Here is a 15,511-nt window from a genome sequence, read left to right as displayed (position 1 = left end):
CCCCGCTCTGGGTCCGTGGAGAAACACGGCACCAGAGAAAGGAGTTCACTATTGATAACAGGATGCTGTGGTGCAGACCTGAAAGCTCAGATAAGCTTATTGGAGAGTTCCTTGGCACTGGACCCGTCGTGAGGTAAAACCATTACCCGACAATCAACAACTAAAGCTTACTAATAGGACAGAAGAGAAATAGGTCACGACGTCGCCGAGCATCGGACCCAACAGCCGAATGAGAAAGACAAACACGGCGCCCCGAGGTTACTACACAGATCCACTAGCTACTTAACCGGCTAACATTGTAACAACAATAGATATATTTAATATTTCAAGATGTCAGCTTGGATAAATCTATTTGGAGCGATGTAACCCACCGAGGGAGGATTAACCCAGAGTTGGTAAGTTAGCCAAAATGCTAATTAGCCTCTACATTCTGACGCCTGGTCTGGGTTTCTCCTCGTGAATGCATCCAAGGTTTCACTTAAGTGATTGGGTCGAAGTGCTTGCTAGCATTAGCTGGGGCAAATGGTGCATACAAAGTCCAGAATAACGTGATCGATTTCGTTGAGCAAGAGCTTGCTAACGGGTAGACAATGCTACAATATAACTGCAACGGTTCTCTGTCGTCTCGGTCGTGATAGCGTCGTTTTCACTCAACGATCTTCAAGGATTGTTCAAACAGTGTTGGTCTCTGCCTCATTTCACGTGTATTCCCACCCTGGAAGCAAATCAAAAATACAACAGGAAAGAACACTTGCAGGAGAATACTCAGTCCACAAAACCAGCATCAGCCAGGACCAGGGGGTTTCAAAGTCTGGAATGGTCGAAAACACTTGTACTACTGCCTCCATTCTCTGGGACTGTCTGACTGGGCCTCTCTCGCTCTTCTGTTTTCTCCTCTTTGGCTTTCCTCTTCTATTTCCCTTTATTCAAAGTCATTGGAGGTGCTTCATGAACTTGTGTTCTCTTTTTTAGAAACAAGATGATAAAGAACTGGGGTGTCATCGGTGGGATAGCTGCTGCTATTGCAGCTGGAGTTTACGTTTTGTGGGGCCCAATTACAGAGAGAAAGAAGAGAAAAAGAGGTAAGGATGAGTGCACTGCACAAATGACACCGGTCATGAGCAATAATCTCACCGTGGCCCATGCTTCCTTACAGGTATGGTCCCTGGTCTGCTGAACCTGGGCAACACTTGTTTCCTGAACTCTTTGCTCCAGGGCCTGGCAGCATGTCCTTCCTTCATCAAGTGGCTGGAGAAGTTCTCAAGTTCACCTACAATCCGGTCATGCAAAGATAACCAGTTGTCCACAACACTGCTTCAGCTTCTTAAAGGTATATACAAAACTGTTAAGGTCAGCAGAGCCCGGTGGGTTGCTGGTGTTCCTACATATTATTGACACGAGTGTCTGCTGACAGCTCTGTCCAGCGACGAGCCTGCAGAGGAGGATGTACTTGATGCTGGCTGCCTGTTGGATGTTCTCAGACTGTACCGGTGGCACATCAGTTCATTTGAAGAGCAGGTTTGTCCACAGTGCTGTTGAGTGTCTGTGACTCGTGTACAGCGGAGAGTTTAATCAAGCCTTGACAGCCGTCTGGTCTTCTCAGGATGCACATGAACTCTTTCATGTGCTGACGTCATCACTGGAAGAGGAGAGAGATCGCCAACCCAAAGTCACTCACTTGTTTGACATGCAGTCGCTTGAGGTAAATTCTCACTATCAAAAATCAGTGCTCACAGTATTTCATGGCAGTTATCCTAAAACACATAGAACAAAATCAAATCAAGAGCAGTGAGTGAGCTGTGAGTCCATGTATTTTATGTGTGTGTTTTATATCAGAGTCTCCCTGACCAAGATGAGAAAACTATGACTTGCAGAAGTCGAGGTAAGAAGAAAACAGAGTGATGAGAGCATCAGGCCTTTCACAAATCCTTTTACTGAGATTATTTCTCCTTTTCAGCCCCTCTTCACCCAATACCAAGTCCGTGGAAGTTTCATCATCCTTTTCACGGTCGTTTAACAAGCAACATGTCATGCAAGCGGTGTGAGCAGCAAGTGAGTTGGTGGGATTTTGATAAGGGAGGGAGTTTTAAATTTTAAAAAAAGCCTTAGGTGACAAACATTGCCTTCATAGCGGACAGATTTGAGATTGGTGGCATCTGCTTCTACCTGGTCTGAAAGTCATAGATGTGAGGACTCGCCCCACACTGCCTGGAGTTGTAATTCTACGTCTGCTTTATTCCAGAGTCCAGTTCGCTACGATTCCTTTGAGAGCCTTTCCTTGCCCATACCTTTACTTCAGTGGGTAAGCAGCGGCAACAGCTTCGTCACTATGAGTTTGTTCTTAAATTGCAACCTTAACATTGGTTAAGTGATGGGTGTTTGTCTTTAGGGTCGTCCCATCTCTCTTGATCAGTGTCTTCAACACTTCATCTCCTCAGAAACCATCAAAGAAGTAGAATGTGAAAACTGCACCAAGGTATCATCTGTTTCGTTTAAGACAAACAAGCTATTTGGTAAAATAAAATCTGATTAGTACTTTTTATTACATACCTGTGTCTGACCTTCTCACCTCAGCTGCATCAAGGCACCATGGTCAACGGGCAGGTACTGGAAAGCCAGAGAACAACGTTTGTAAAACAGCTTAAATTGGGGAAGGTAATTTACACTTGTATTAATTCATCAAAGTGTCAGTATGTTTGGCAAAGGTCTGTGTGTTGCTGAATCCTTTTGTAATCTAAATTGGTTTGGGAGAATCAGAGCCTCTCTGTGACAGTCAGAAGTAACAGGCCTTCAGTGCTGCTGATTTCTGGTGGTCGTTGAGAGTCGTGGCTGGAATGCACCAGGCACTCCTCTTATGCTTCTCTCCCTCTTCCAGCTCCCCCAGTGCCTCTGCATCCATTTGCAAAGACTGACGTGGTCTAGTGAAGGAACTCCCATCAAAAGACAAGAGCACGTGCAGTTTACAGAGTATCTCTCAATGGACCGCTACAAACACAACGCCTCCAGCCAGACCAGTCAGCGGACCAAATGTGCCCCAAAACCCCTAAAAGCAGAAAATTCCGACGGGGTCGTGGAAAAGCTGACTGCTAACGGCACTGGTAGGACATCTCCATTCATTGATCCATCCATTTTCTACCGCTTATTCCTGTTAAGGGTCACGGGGGGTGGAGATTGGGTGAGAGGCGGGGTTCACCCTGGATGGGTCACCTGCCCATCGCAGGACCAACACATAGAGACAGACAACCATTCACTCTCACAGTCACACCTACGGTCAATTTAGAGAATCAATCAGCCTCGTCCCCTCTTGATGTCTTTGGACGGTGGGAGGAAGCTGGAGTACCAGAGAGAACCCAGCAGGCACAGGGAGGTGCTGCATGCTGTGCCCACCGAGGTGTTAACTCTTGTCATCTACATACATGCTGACCTCAGCACAACCCCAACAACCCGTAACCACCATCATACATGACACCAACAGACATGTGCTTGAAACAGGCCTAGTAAGGGAGAGGTTTATATCATCTGGATTGTGTCTGTGCAAAAATGCGATATTTTTCTCAGGATAGTAACACCACAGTTGTTGTTTTTCACTTCAGGAAACATCTTAAATTGATGATGTTTAAAGAGAGATTTTATAAAACCTGATTTTTTTTTTAATAAACTAGATTGTAGAGTATAGAAATAGTTAAATGTATGATTAGCGTAATAGTTATAATGTCATCATCTACATTGCTATAAATGATTTCCCCTCAACTTTAAAATAGTCACACACAGACGGAGACCACAGAGGCCTGTTATTCTCACGCGCATCTTCAGTTTGTTATGTTCTGTGTTCCAGAAGCAGAACATCACAACAACAACAAACCTTTCACCAACGGAAGCTGTTCATCTGTGTGTGTCCACTCTCCCGGTGGGAACCCTCAGCTCAGCCTCACGTTCGACTACAGGTAACCTGCCAGTTCCACCGCCGTCTCTCCAAGCGATGCATGACTGGGGACGCAACTGAGGGTTTGTTATCTTCTAAAAGGGACGTGTGTTGCTCTCCGGAACAACATGATGGGGGCAGGTGATTCAGGTTTAAGGTGAACAATTCCATGTAAGGCATTTCTGACCAAATTTGAGGTGTATGTGGTCAGTCCCCTGGGAGGGGTGCATCCAAGTGTAATCCAAAATTGAATGGGTTCTGTCTTGGGTCATCATACAAGTTTGATTGAAATCGTTCTCCGAGTTTTTGTGTAATCGTGCGAACAGACAAACTGGTACAAAAGTGTGAAATATCTTTTCCTCTCTCACAGGTCCACAGAGTACCTTTTCCAGCTCACGGCAGTGCTGGTTCACCATGGTGACATGCACTCGGGACATTTTGTAACATACCGACGCAGCCCTTCCTCACCCCGCAGTTCTTCGCCCTTCCTCTCCCAGTGGCTTTGGGTGTCTGATGATTCGGTACGCAAAGCCAGCCTGCACGAGGTGCTGTCTTCCAACGCTTACATGCTCTTCTACGAGAGAGTCCGAAGATTGAACCTCACTCTGCGGATGGAGGAATAACTAGAGGCCCCCGACACAGCAATGTGACTGTTCCTCTGCCTTTTAGATAGACTGGACCTGGAGGATCATGACTGGGAGGCATTTGGACCTGAGAGAGAGGTCATAGTGATGATAGCAACTTGGTCATGCTGTGATGTACTCCGATGTACGAGCTGACACTTTGCTGCTCTGATCCACTGCACGAGACTCTGAACCCCAAAGATTTTAGTCCCATGTCCTTGATCATGTGAGATACTTGTTTGACTCCTGTCTGCAAGGTACTGGATGAAAAACAAAACAGGAAGACCTGATGATATAGTGCATTCCTAGATAACGCCTCGTCACTGGGTACATGTGTGAAACATTCAAAGTTCAGCTTGGATGAGGCTGCGCGATGTGCTGCGGACTCCATTCAGACGCTGCAGGTTTTGGTGTTTAATGTGATTACAGTGTACATGAAGGTGTTCCTGTTATTTTGACAGAGGTCCATTTCATTGAAAACCCTTAAGTGTGTTTGCCCTGAAATGAAGGAAAGTCTGGGGTTTGTGTTTCAGAAAGAGAGGCGACTCAAGCTCGGAGTCCGTTACTGGCATCTGTGAGGCTAACCCGGGCTCATTCATTCAGTCCCGATCAGTAGAGTTCTACAGTCAGTCTCGGTTGGGTTATACGGTCGTTAATCAAACTATATAAAACCTACTTTAGTTGCTTACTTCAGTCCTTTTGTCAGGATTCTGTATGGAGGGGCTGCATTTCTCTGCTGGATCAGGGGATGATTCCCAGACCCCGACTCGGATGTATCATCATTTCTGGACAACCGCTTGTTGGAGTGGTACCATTTTGTCCTTCATCACATTCTCTCAAATATCTTCATATCTTATCTGTCATCACATCACCATCTTAGAACCAGTCACTGGATATATTGACTTCGATCTAGTGAATATGACTAAAGTCAGGTAGCATCCTGAGCCTGTGACCCTGGAGCCTCACCTGCTTGAACTCTCTGGCTGAACTTCAGGTGACTCCAGCAGCAATTTTCTACCACACCAATTCTCTCTCTCCTTGGCTGCTGCTGTTGTTACTTCTTTTCTTTTTTTTTCCCCTTAAAAATATGTTCATCGTCAACACGTGTACATCAGGATGTGTAATTCCGGGAGGGATGATGCATGCATATGTCTTTTTGTCAGCAGTTACCATGGTGACAGGGCTCCATTAATATTTAATTTTCTAGTTCCATACCTACTCAGAGTTGGTTGAACTGACCGGAATGGGGAACTCCGGTGTCAGTCACCTCACAGGTCAGGGTCAGACTCCCGAGTTTCTTCCAACTTCTTCCTGAAACGGACCCCAGACACAAAGAATGAGCCGATTAGGACTTCTTGAAGATGTTGCTGAGGAGTCGTTGCACATAATGTCACATTTGAGAAACTTGAATTACAGAAATTTGGCTAGATTAAATTTTAAAAGCAAAAATCATGTAATCATGTTGACAGTGGTCATAGACTGTTTATTCTCTGGTTTCCAGAAATCTACATTTGCATTGCTGATAATTTCAAGTGCCATGTTGAAATTCTGAATACATTCAAGTGTTCTGCACCTTATCTGAACATAAAATGTGACCCCCCCCCCTTTTTTTTTTAACTCTCAAATGAAAATATGACGCTTCAGAGCTGATTTGGTATCAATATTTAGCATTATATTCTGAGAGCTTGTCTAACAGATTTATATTCACTGTTTTTAAGAAAGTAAGAATATGACTGCAGACTTTTGGGCAAGTTATCATTATTTTTTTATTTGATGTAACTGCCATTTAGCTCCGACCAAGTCAAACTGAGAAAGGACCTGGTGCAGATCCTGTTCTTCATATTTGCATTTTTGCACTAATGTATATTCATGTGAGATAATGTGTGTTTGTGTGTAAGGTGATTGTTTTCAGATATTAAAAACAAACTAAACAGAATGTATGTAGTTTTATCATTGCAACAATAATTAAACAACTTGGTTCGAGGTAGCGAACAGGCGAATGTTTACAGGGAATCCAGATTTAGCATCCTCCCAAAATCCTGCACACAGTCACACTGATGGTTCTGGCATGAACTACTAACTGTGAGATAAAGTACAGCGTGTTCTGATGAAGTATTTTGTAGCTTGTTTGCGGTGATGGTTGCGATTATTCAGCTGATGAGAACGCTTCGTCAAGGGGAATAATTTCTATGCATTGTTTGTCCAGCAGAGAGCGCTGTGCTCCAGTATGTCCTGGTTCCACCTTATATAGATATTTGTGGTTGATGTTTAAGCTTAATATGCTGCCTAACACGTATGATGATTTTTTTTTTAAAGAGTATCAGCCAATGAATCAGGTTATTCCAACTTTACTTGGGCATTGCCCCCCAAACATTCCCTCTCAGTGGGGCCCAACTCAGTTACGCTCACACCTCCGATAACGGAAGCAACATTTACACACAACATTTTACACATTTATTCCATCTACTGAACCAGCATTCTGTAAATAGAACATACTCACACAATACAATTATACAATATAACTTGTTATATTTGTCCATCTTGTGGTTGACAGTCCGTCACGGCGAACTCATTTCTTGCCCCTCAGCAGGACGCGTCTAAAGGTGAGGTTGATGCGAGGCAGAAGCACCTTCTTGCGAGCAGGGAGGCTGTGATACCAGAAGGTGTTGGTGGGGGAGTTCATGAGGAGCAGGCTGCCGTGAGCCAGCTCCAGCTTCACAGGCTCGATCCGTCGACGGCTTTGTTTCCCTCGAGCATCCTTGTGCCGGAAGATGAAGTCTCTCGCTGCCCCGAGAGAGACAGAAGCGATGGGACAGAGTGGGTCCAGCTCTTTCTCGTCATCGCGGTGTTCACCCATGTGATCCTGCCCGTCTTTGTACCTGGTGAAAAGAAGAAGAACAAACTCAGCAGGGAGATGGAGGCAAACAAAGGCCATACTTGCTTCACCTCACCTGTTGATCAAAACAAAGTTGAACGTTTGTCCCGTTGTTTTTGTGACGGCGTCTCGTATGTATTCCAAGGTTGGAGTCCAGGGGCAGGCTAAACGCGTCACCCCAGAGTAGGTGTAGCTCAGACCTGCATCTCCATACGTCGCCTGCTTCCTTGGTATGTTGTACACTTTTCCAAATACCTGGACCTTTGCTTCCTCCCCTGGAACACAACAGAGCCCCGCAACCACACGGTCACACCTCTGGAGAAAAGATTTTTCATTGAAATATCAATAGAAAAAAGAAAAATAAACAAAACAGTAAGATTGTATTCAGAGGAAGGTGTGCATCTTATTAATCCAGTCTAGTAATAATGCATTTTATTGAATTTGAGTTGCCATGTAACATGACAGCATTAAAAAGATGCTTTAACATTTATGTTTAATGCTCAATATCAATATAAACAGGTAACAGGTTAACTTCAACAAAAAGTGGTATCCAGTCTAGCAATAATACCTTGGTATTCATTCAGAGCAGGGAGAGAAATCTATCAATAAAAATGCCGTTTGATTTCTTAATTATGGAATAATGTACGTTTTAATTTCACTGAGGTGCAGAAAAGAACTTGTTACCTGATGAGTACAGCACCTCCTGCTCCAGCTGCTTAAACAGGCCGTCTGCTTCCTCCCTGGAGAAGAGCAACGCATAGTCACAGTCCAGCCCCTCAGCCTCTATTTTCTGCCAGGGTACAGGGTCCGAGAACTCGGCTGCATCATCATCATCTTCCTCAGCATCCTCCACCTCTTCCTTCATCCTCTCATCCACCTCCAGCTTAATCTTCTTACTCGGACTTGCGTCACCAGTGGAGGAGCGCGTCCTCCCGAGCTTTTCCATCGTAGATATTTGTCGTCTTTAGCCCAAGGAGGACTTCATGCTTTATGGATTCATAAAACCTGAATGCACACAAGAACGCAGCAAACAAGATGTTGGCATTTGATTGGATGCGGTAAAAGAAGGAGCAAACGTCTGGTCTGACTTGAGTGGTTTATGACGTGAATATTTTCAACCTCCCAATTAAACGACTAATCTTCAATGCGCAAATCCTCGATAAAAGCGGCATAGGCACTTTCCTTGGCGCGAACTGACACGAAAAAAACCCCGCTGGTAACAGGAAAACATGCGAGAACGCCGCACACCTCCCTATCATGACGCAACTTCCGTCACGGATTCTTGGCGCGAAACTAGAACAGCAGCGTTTCTGGAGCGTCCACGGCTGGGTTTTTTTTCCACCTCAACATTCTTCTACATTAATTAACGTGTTTAATTAGTTACGTGCTGCCACCGAGGAATTTTCCACCAAAATGATTGGACAGAAAACTATTAATTCGTTTTTTTCGCCGGTATCGACAAAGAGGGTTTCCAAAAGTTTAAATGAGACGGAGGATGCCAACGCCCAGGTGAGCGCGGTTTACTTCTGACAGTTTAAGCTAACAGCCGCTCATGTTGACACTGCCGCTAATGTTGTCGTTTGGCTTGCTAGTGAGCGCGTTTCTCTAGTTCCTCGCAACACGTGCGTCCCGAGCTGCATTCACAACCACCTCGACGTTCAAGAAGTGTTGAAGAAAAACAACAACAACAAAACAAGTTTCGATAATGTTAGCGAAGCCCTGTCAGCGGTTCATGAAACCAGTTTCACCAACGGCTCCTTGCTTCTTACCAGTTGTGTGTTTTGCTAAATACATTAAAATCCTGCAGAAGAAGCTCAAGCCCTCGGCCGTTGAGCCACAACCCTCCGGGCCGCCTCCGACTCCTCTGTCCCAGGAACAACTCGACCGGATCGCTCGGAACAAGAGCGCAGCGCTGGAGAAGATGGCTTCCGCTCAGATCCCTCCAGGGTTCGGGGAGAGTTGGAGGAAAGGCCTGTCCGCTGAGTTTGGAAAGCCCTATTTTAAGCAGGTGGGGGGCAGCCAACCGTACGACCCAGGCTGCTGTACTCGAACTGTTTACTGACACACTGTCTTTCTCCCAGTTGATGAGATTCGTCGCTGAAGAGAGGAAGCGACACGTCGTGTACCCTCCCGATGAGGAGGTCTTCACCTGGACGCAGATGTGTGACATCCGGGATGTAAGTTTAAAGCTTCATACGGTCATGAAATAACTGGAAATATAAACAGAATTTGTAAAATGTGTAATAATTTGTCATGGAAATTAGCTTCATAGATGTCTAATGATATAAATGCTTCACTGAAGTTGAGTTGGAAAAACATCTCTTTTGGTACATAATGATTTACTTTAATACATTTAAGGTTTTTTTTAATTAAGTCAGTCCTCAATAGAAACATTCCCATCACAACTTTCTGCAACTCTGTGACAAAAGTTCCTGAAACCTTGATGTTATATATTTACTGTGTAAGAGAAGCAGCGAATCCTCCCCAACAAGGTGCTGTAACTTGAGCATTTGCCATTTCATATCAACAAAAAAACGTCAGAGAATTGACTCAGGAAGTGCTGAGGGGAATGGTTCAGCTCAGCGTGTCACTGTTTTGTTACTTTAGGGTTCCTTCTGTGTCCCTCTGTAGGTTAAAGTGGTGATTCTTGGCCAGGATCCGTACCACGGTCCCAGTCAAGCCCATGGATTGTGCTTCAGTGTCAAAAGACCAGTGCCTCCTCCGCCCAGGTGAACCAAACATGACGGCAGGCTGTTTACCTGTGAGCTGGTCACCGTTGTTCAACCAGGCGGCGCCGATAAATCGCTGTTTGTATGTGCCGTTACAGTTTGGAGAACATGTACAAAGAACTGGTGTCAGACATCAAGGGCTTCCAGCACCCTGGACATGGAGATCTGACCGGATGGGCCAGACAAGGTAGCCTGATGGTTTGATTCCTACCGGCTGACAAAAAAACCCACAGCACATGTTTTTTTTTCCCTTGCAATGGGAACAGCTTTGATTGGACTTCAATCAAATGACCCTACAGTAGACGCGGGTGACTATTGACTACTGTCAGGTGAATGTGGATATTTGCAGCCGGCTTCCAATCTTGGACATGAAGACAACGAGTGATCTGAGCTCAAATCGAAGCCGTCTGTGTTCTAGCAGCGCTGCTTTAACATCGTTTGGTCGGTGTTTAGATCGGAAAACAGACTGACAATTGACAGACAAACACTTCAGAAACCCCACCATCGCCCTCCACGATGCTTTGAACTGCAGCCACTAAAGACTGTACACAAGCCAAAGATGCTGCAGTGTTGTACTGATGATATTGATCACCTATCATTGGGTAGGATGGTGTGTTTGTGACATTGATCGTAATGCACCAAGGGACAAAAAAAAAACAGAAAGGCAACTCCTCCAGAAACGGTAGGCTTCTGTGGAGAAGAGGTGTGATATAAAACACTGGTGCTGTCCACCATTAACCTTCTGCTGTCTTCATCCCTGATGTCATTCGGCAGGTGTGTTGTTGCTCAATGCTGTGCTGACTGTCCGGGCGCACAGCGCCAACTCCCACAAAGACAAAGGCTGGGAGACGTTCACTGACGCTGTGGTGCAGTGGCTCAGCAACAACCAGCAGGGCCTGGTCTTCATGCTGTGGGGAGCGTACGCTCAGAAGAAGGGAGCCACTATCAACAAGGTGAGTTGTGTGGTGTCGGTGCTTTTTCTTTGGGTTGGAGGCGTTTTGATTATGGGTTGTCCGTCCATACGTCCCACATTTTGCTCAAATGTCCGCCAGGACTTGAGGATGAGCTGAAAAGATTGAGGTGGTAAAAGGTCACCTGTGAAATGACATGGACCCAGTAGGTACGTTTACACTCAGGTTTAGCGACAGTTTCAGCTCTCTTAGGTCATTTAACTGGACGACCGTAGTGGTCCCAGTATACTTGGGGAACGGCCAAGAATCCATTATCTGCTGAACTGGTGGCAGGACACCCCCTCACAGCTGGTGGCGGAATTCCTTCACTTCTTTCCATGTGCATGCCTGTGGAATGGTGGATTTAAATTTAAAGAACATTGAACAAGAACGCACAACTTAAGCTTCACTGTAGTTTGCCCACTGTCATGATACCCCCCCGGCTTGTTGCTCTTTCCTGGGTTAAACACTGCAGTTGATCCTAGCGAAGGTGCAGAATGCAGGTCCCCGTGTACACATGTCAGAGTAATTCGACTCCCACCCACATTATCCAGGGGTGTTCAGGTTTCAGTTGGACTAACATGAATTTAGTTCCAAGCTCAGTTACACCAACACGATAAATGGACTTTTTCTAATATTTAACCACGCTGAATGTCTCAGGGACACCTTGAGGGGAAGCCTTCTACAGTACAGCGTGTTTGTCAAGGCAAAAAATTGTATTAATCTTAACTTTCTCTTCTGCGCGTTTGCAGAAACGCCACCACGTCCTGCAGACAGTGCATCCGTCCCCCTTGTCTGCTCATCGTGGGTTCCTTGGCTGCAGGCATTTCTCCAAGGCCAACGAGCTGCTGAAGAGATCTGGGAAGTCCCCAGTGGACTGGACGGATCTTTGAGTTGTTAGTTGATTTGCTTTTCTAACAGTGTGTGCTGTTTTTAACTACAGACTGAAAACCTTCAATAAGCTTCTTCCTGTTCCAGCTGTTTCTTTATAAAAGTTAAGATTGTTAACACTCTTATGTTTCAAATGTTTTTGTTCCCTCACAGTCTTTGTCTCATCTGCAACAGTGTCTGCATTGTAAATATGTTTCTATAACTTTGTGCCATTTTGAAAACAATAAATGTCCTTTTTTACATTTTTACTATTATTATTTTAGTGCACCAGACCATGATAAGTGCACAAAGTGTTGAGTGAGTTATGAAGAAGTTGGTGTTCTCCCAGAAGCGCAAACTCCACTCTCTGACATTCCTGTTTCAGGAGAGGAAGATACCAAGTAGCAAGATAACGCCAGGCAGGCTCTGACGTGTGGGCGAGGGCGTACACTGAGACTATTCATGACCCAGGAGAGACGCAGCTCACAATCAGATGCTTTACTTGTACTGTTTATGCACGTTCTCCACAACTGAGCCTTTGTAAATGCCTCCTTGCAGCAGAGTCTCCAGGGTCATCTAATCCCCATTATCGCAACCTCTGCCCAGCGCAGTGAGATCTTTGACCAGACTCTCTTTTTTGAGCTGCAAATGGAGCCCAATACATTGGTAAATAAAACATTCCATATGTAAATATAGTCACTTTTGCGTCCGCATTTAAAAAGCCAATCAATCTAGATGAACCGATCCGGCCTCGGCGTGTGGGCGTGGCGCTAGCAGTGACGCGATGACGTCGGCAGGAAGAGTTTGACATTTCCTTCTCAAACTTCTACCCCGTTGTTGGTTTTGTTTGCATTGTTGAAGAAGTGACGATGCCTGTGGAAAGCCTACCTGTGCGGGACGCGTCCGTCCAGTTCCGTCTACTTCAACAGTATCTGCTGCTTCTGAAGAAATATCCCATTCTCACGAAATCCGTTACGAGGTTTGTAGCCTCGTACTTGGACCGACGTCTCTGACAATTTCCCCCAACCTGCTGCGAGGTTGCTGATTATTTTCACTTCGTAAAACAGTCATTTTCTAGTTAATTCAGTTAACTTACAGTTTTCTATATTTTAATCCATGTAAGTTAATGGTCATACATCGACCTGGGTCTGTTTTTTTTTTTTTTTTGCTCACTTGCTTGTTTCCCCCGTGGCTTTAGCCAATCAGTGTCTGCTCTCAGAGCCTCCCCTCACAGTTCACCATGACACAATGTCTTATTTACTATGACGCCATTTGAATTGTTGCAGAGTATGGATTTGTCCGTGTGTTGATGAGAGTGTGTGTGTGTGTGTGCGTGTGTGTGTGTGTGTGTGTGTGTGTGTGTGTGTGTGTGTGTGTGTGTGTTTTGATATTTCCAGTGGCATCCTCTCAGCTTTAGGAAATCTTCTGTCTCAGATTTTGGAGACAAGAAAAAAGGTCAAACGCGGAGCCTTGGTGGCGGGTGAGATAGACACAGCCGGAGCTGCACGCTACGCCATTTATGGGTGAGAATGTATTTGATGGCAAAATGGAAAATATTGTGATTCCCTGTTATTACCTTTTAAATTCTAAACCTGCTTTTTCCCTCCAGGTTATTCATTACAGGACCGGTCAGCCATTACTTCTACCAGCTGATGGAGGTGTGGATGCCCAGCACTGATCCATACTGCATCATCAAACGTCTGCTACTGGACCGGCTGGTCTTTGCCCCTGGATTTCTGTTACTCTTCTACTTTGTTATGAACATCCTGGAGGTGGGTCAAATAAACTGAGTGGCAAACACATTTCAGCAGGAATGAATGAATCACAAATGAGCAACACTTTTTATGATTTTTTTTTTTGTTTTTTTGCAGGTGTAAATTCAGTTGCTATTGGTACAAAGCTAATTTAAGTAGTAGTAGTAAGGGATTTCATATCAAAAATGAAAATGATATCTAACATATAAATGAACAAGTAAACAAATAATAATAATACAGAAAGACAATCGTGGTAATTTTAGAAAAGAAAAGAGTACAATAATCTCACTGCATGTTAGAAAAGGGGTTTTTGGAAGAAGTACAATTTATTTAATCCCACCCTTCGCCATGATCTACATAAAACTTCCTGGTTAATAGCTTCCAACCTTCAAATCTGCTGGTTTCCAATTGTTTAATTCCTTATTGTGAAAAATAATCCCTAGTGAACTGATTTGTTAACGTGATAAATCCCCTGGAACGATGACTCATGTTTTGCAGTGTTAAACACCTGCTGTAAAGCTTTCTCTCCAGGTACTGCGTGAAGTAGTTGATACTAATGCGTATCTGAACATGTTCTCAGGCTAAAGGCTGGGAAGACTTTGAAAACAAGATTAGAAGAAGTTACTGGACTGCCTTGAAGATGAACTGGAAAGTTTGGACTCCCTTCCAGTTCATCAACATCAACTTTGTGCCCGTCCAGGTAAGCATTTAACCTGCGTTTATCACCCCCTGGCAAAAACATGATGCCCCTCGTCAGTGCCGGCCTGAGCCTTTAGGGGGCCCTGAGCAGAATTTGATTTTGCCCCCCCCCCCAACACCGCCATCACCACTCAGAGTAAACTGTGCCTGATGATTAAGTTTCATTATCAAGTTTAATGCAGATGGATTATGAACTATTGCCACCCGGGCTAACTTTAGTTTGAGCCTGGCTAAAGCTAGCACATAGAATACATGCTTGTTCCAACATCCTAAACACTCCCAACAGCCTTGACATCTGAAAAACACCCAGATGAATTGATATCAGTGGGACACATTTCACTGTTGATTGCGGGGATGTGGCTCAGGTGATGGCTATCACCTGATCATGACATTAACCAGCCAGCTAGCTAGCTAACTGCTATCATAGCTAGAGCTGCTAACTCAAGCGAGTTCAAAAAACACTGTAAATAATCATGCAAACATACCTCTATCTTCTTCTTTTTTCTCATCCTCTGTCCTTTTCTTCTGGGCACCAGAGGGATACGTCCTTCTAAATGTCAGGCTTAGCCTTAGATCACCATAGTCAGTGGCCGGGGGCCCCCAACCCTGCCCCTTGTGATTATCCGTGTCTGTTTTTCTCTTCCAGTTCCGGGTGTTGTTTGCCAATATGGTGGCCTTGTTTTGGTATGCCTACTTGGCATCAGTCAGGAAATGAGGCGCCCTACAGTTTCCTGATAAGAAAAAGCTGTCTCGATGAGATTGTGAGTAGATGAGCTAACACCCCCAGTCTGTTGAGAGAACCACTACTCTGGATGATTGACACACAGCTTGTCTTAATTCTGACTTTTAATATGCAGCTTTGATTTTTTTTTAAACGTTACTGTGTAACAACACAATAAATGTATGTAATTAAGTATGTTGTCCGAGGCTTGTCAAAGTCTGATGGTGTAAATCATGAATTCTTCAACGGCAAAGTTTTTGAATATTGAAAATATAAACATGATTAAAATATTTGTATTTTTTTTTAAAAAAATGATTAGTCTTGTTTTGTTTGGGTTTTTTTTATTAAAAAAAAATCTTTTATATATA

General features: G+C 44.5%; 4 protein-coding genes across 8 annotated transcripts; 3 read left to right on the top strand and 1 right to left on the bottom strand.

The window, feature by feature from the left end:
- Nucleotides 1–6: 6 nt before the first annotated feature.
- Nucleotides 7–6,475, top strand: usp30 (ubiquitin specific peptidase 30). 2 transcript variants are annotated; one of them, XM_086206102.1, is made up of 13 exons: nucleotides 7–133; nucleotides 973–1,082; nucleotides 1,157–1,330; nucleotides 1,415–1,518; nucleotides 1,604–1,702; nucleotides 1,837–1,882; nucleotides 1,958–2,052; nucleotides 2,243–2,302; nucleotides 2,390–2,476; nucleotides 2,575–2,655; nucleotides 2,876–3,098; nucleotides 3,836–3,944; nucleotides 4,293–6,475. In XM_086206102.1, exons 1-13 carry the CDS (start codon nucleotides 63–65, stop codon nucleotides 4,543–4,545), a joined length of 1,512 nt encoding a protein of 503 aa, XP_086062228.1. In that variant the 5' UTR covers nucleotides 7–62; the 3' UTR covers nucleotides 4,546–6,475. The 2 variants fall into 2 exon arrangements, with proteins under 2 accessions (XP_086062228.1, XP_086062229.1); XM_086206103.1 differs by having other exon boundaries at nucleotides 39–395.
- alkbh2 (alkB homolog 2, alpha-ketoglutarate dependent dioxygenase) lies at nucleotides 6,019–14,495 on the bottom strand. 3 transcript variants are annotated; one of them, XM_086206107.1, is made up of 4 exons: nucleotides 8,540–14,495; nucleotides 8,105–8,425; nucleotides 7,497–7,695; nucleotides 6,022–7,424 (listed from the first exon to the last, which is right to left on the bottom strand). In XM_086206107.1, exons 2-4 carry the CDS (start codon nucleotides 8,364–8,366, stop codon nucleotides 7,115–7,117), a joined length of 771 nt encoding a protein of 256 aa, XP_086062233.1. In that variant the 5' UTR covers nucleotides 8,367–8,425; nucleotides 8,540–14,495; the 3' UTR covers nucleotides 6,022–7,114. The 3 variants fall into 3 exon arrangements, with proteins under 3 accessions (XP_086062234.1, XP_086062233.1, XP_086062232.1); XM_086206106.1 differs by having other exon boundaries at nucleotides 6,023–7,424; nucleotides 9,190–14,494; XM_086206108.1 differs by lacking the exon at nucleotides 8,540–14,495 and having other exon boundaries at nucleotides 6,019–7,424; nucleotides 7,497–7,735; nucleotides 8,105–8,253.
- On the top strand, nucleotides 8,641–12,237 carry unga (uracil DNA glycosylase a). 2 transcript variants are annotated; one of them, XM_086206105.1, is made up of 7 exons: nucleotides 8,641–8,929; nucleotides 9,228–9,428; nucleotides 9,502–9,597; nucleotides 10,052–10,149; nucleotides 10,248–10,336; nucleotides 10,924–11,102; nucleotides 11,852–12,235. In XM_086206105.1, exons 1-7 carry the CDS (start codon nucleotides 8,834–8,836, stop codon nucleotides 11,990–11,992), a joined length of 900 nt encoding a protein of 299 aa, XP_086062231.1. In that variant the 5' UTR covers nucleotides 8,641–8,833; the 3' UTR covers nucleotides 11,993–12,235. The 2 variants fall into 2 exon arrangements, with proteins under 2 accessions (XP_086062231.1, XP_086062230.1); XM_086206104.1 differs by lacking the exon at nucleotides 8,641–8,929 and having other exon boundaries at nucleotides 8,936–9,428; nucleotides 11,852–12,237.
- Nucleotides 12,755–15,433, top strand: pxmp2 (peroxisomal membrane protein 2). Its single transcript, XM_086206110.1, has 5 exons — nucleotides 12,755–12,948; nucleotides 13,367–13,492; nucleotides 13,579–13,741; nucleotides 14,304–14,423; nucleotides 15,069–15,433. The coding sequence occupies exons 1-5, from the start codon at nucleotides 12,839–12,841 to the stop codon at nucleotides 15,135–15,137; spliced, it is 588 nt and encodes a 195-aa protein (XP_086062236.1). The 5' UTR covers nucleotides 12,755–12,838; the 3' UTR covers nucleotides 15,138–15,433.
- Nucleotides 15,434–15,511: the final 78 nt, after the last annotated feature.

This window comes from Aulostomus chinensis, chromosome 6, assembly GCF_037954235.1.
Source record: "Aulostomus chinensis isolate RoL2024-O1b breed Wild chromosome 6, RoL_Achi_v1.0, whole genome shotgun sequence".
Taxonomy (NCBI): Eukaryota; Metazoa; Chordata; class Actinopteri; order Syngnathiformes; family Aulostomidae; genus Aulostomus; species Aulostomus chinensis.
Note: the sequence above shows the minus strand (reverse complement) of the source record. Positions and strands in the feature narration are given on the sequence as shown.

Coding starts and splice junctions, on each gene's coding strand:
- usp30 (XM_086206102.1), top strand. CDS start 63: ATGCTGTGGTGCAGACCTGAAAGCTCAGATAAGCTTATTGGAGAGTTC. Junction 134..972: donor GGCACTGGACCCGTCGTGAG/GTAAAACCATTA, acceptor TCTCTTTTTTAG/AAACAAGATGATAAAGAACT. Junction 1,331..1,414: donor ACTGCTTCAGCTTCTTAAAG/GTATATACAAAA, acceptor GTCTGCTGACAG/CTCTGTCCAGCGACGAGCCT.
- alkbh2 (XM_086206107.1), bottom strand. CDS start 8,366: ATGGAAAAGCTCGGGAGGACGCGCTCCTCCACTGGTGACGCAAGTCCG. Junction 7,696..8,104: donor GGAGGTGCTGTACTCATCAG/GTAACAAGTTCT, acceptor GTTGTGTTCCAG/GGGAGGAAGCAAAGGTCCAG. Junction 7,425..7,496: donor AACTTTGTTTTGATCAACAG/GTGAGGTGAAGC, acceptor TCTTTTCACCAG/GTACAAAGACGGGCAGGATC.
- unga (XM_086206104.1), top strand. CDS start 9,126: ATGTTAGCGAAGCCCTGTCAGCGGTTCATGAAACCAGTTTCACCAACG. Junction 9,429..9,501: donor GAAAGCCCTATTTTAAGCAG/GTGGGGGGCAGC, acceptor TCTTTCTCCCAG/TTGATGAGATTCGTCGCTGA. Junction 11,103..11,851: donor AGGGAGCCACTATCAACAAG/GTGAGTTGTGTG, acceptor GCGCGTTTGCAG/AAACGCCACCACGTCCTGCA.
- pxmp2 (XM_086206110.1), top strand. CDS start 12,839: ATGCCTGTGGAAAGCCTACCTGTGCGGGACGCGTCCGTCCAGTTCCGT. Junction 12,949..13,366: donor CTCACGAAATCCGTTACGAG/GTTTGTAGCCTC, acceptor TGATATTTCCAG/TGGCATCCTCTCAGCTTTAG. Junction 14,424..15,068: donor TCAACTTTGTGCCCGTCCAG/GTAAGCATTTAA, acceptor TTTCTCTTCCAG/TTCCGGGTGTTGTTTGCCAA.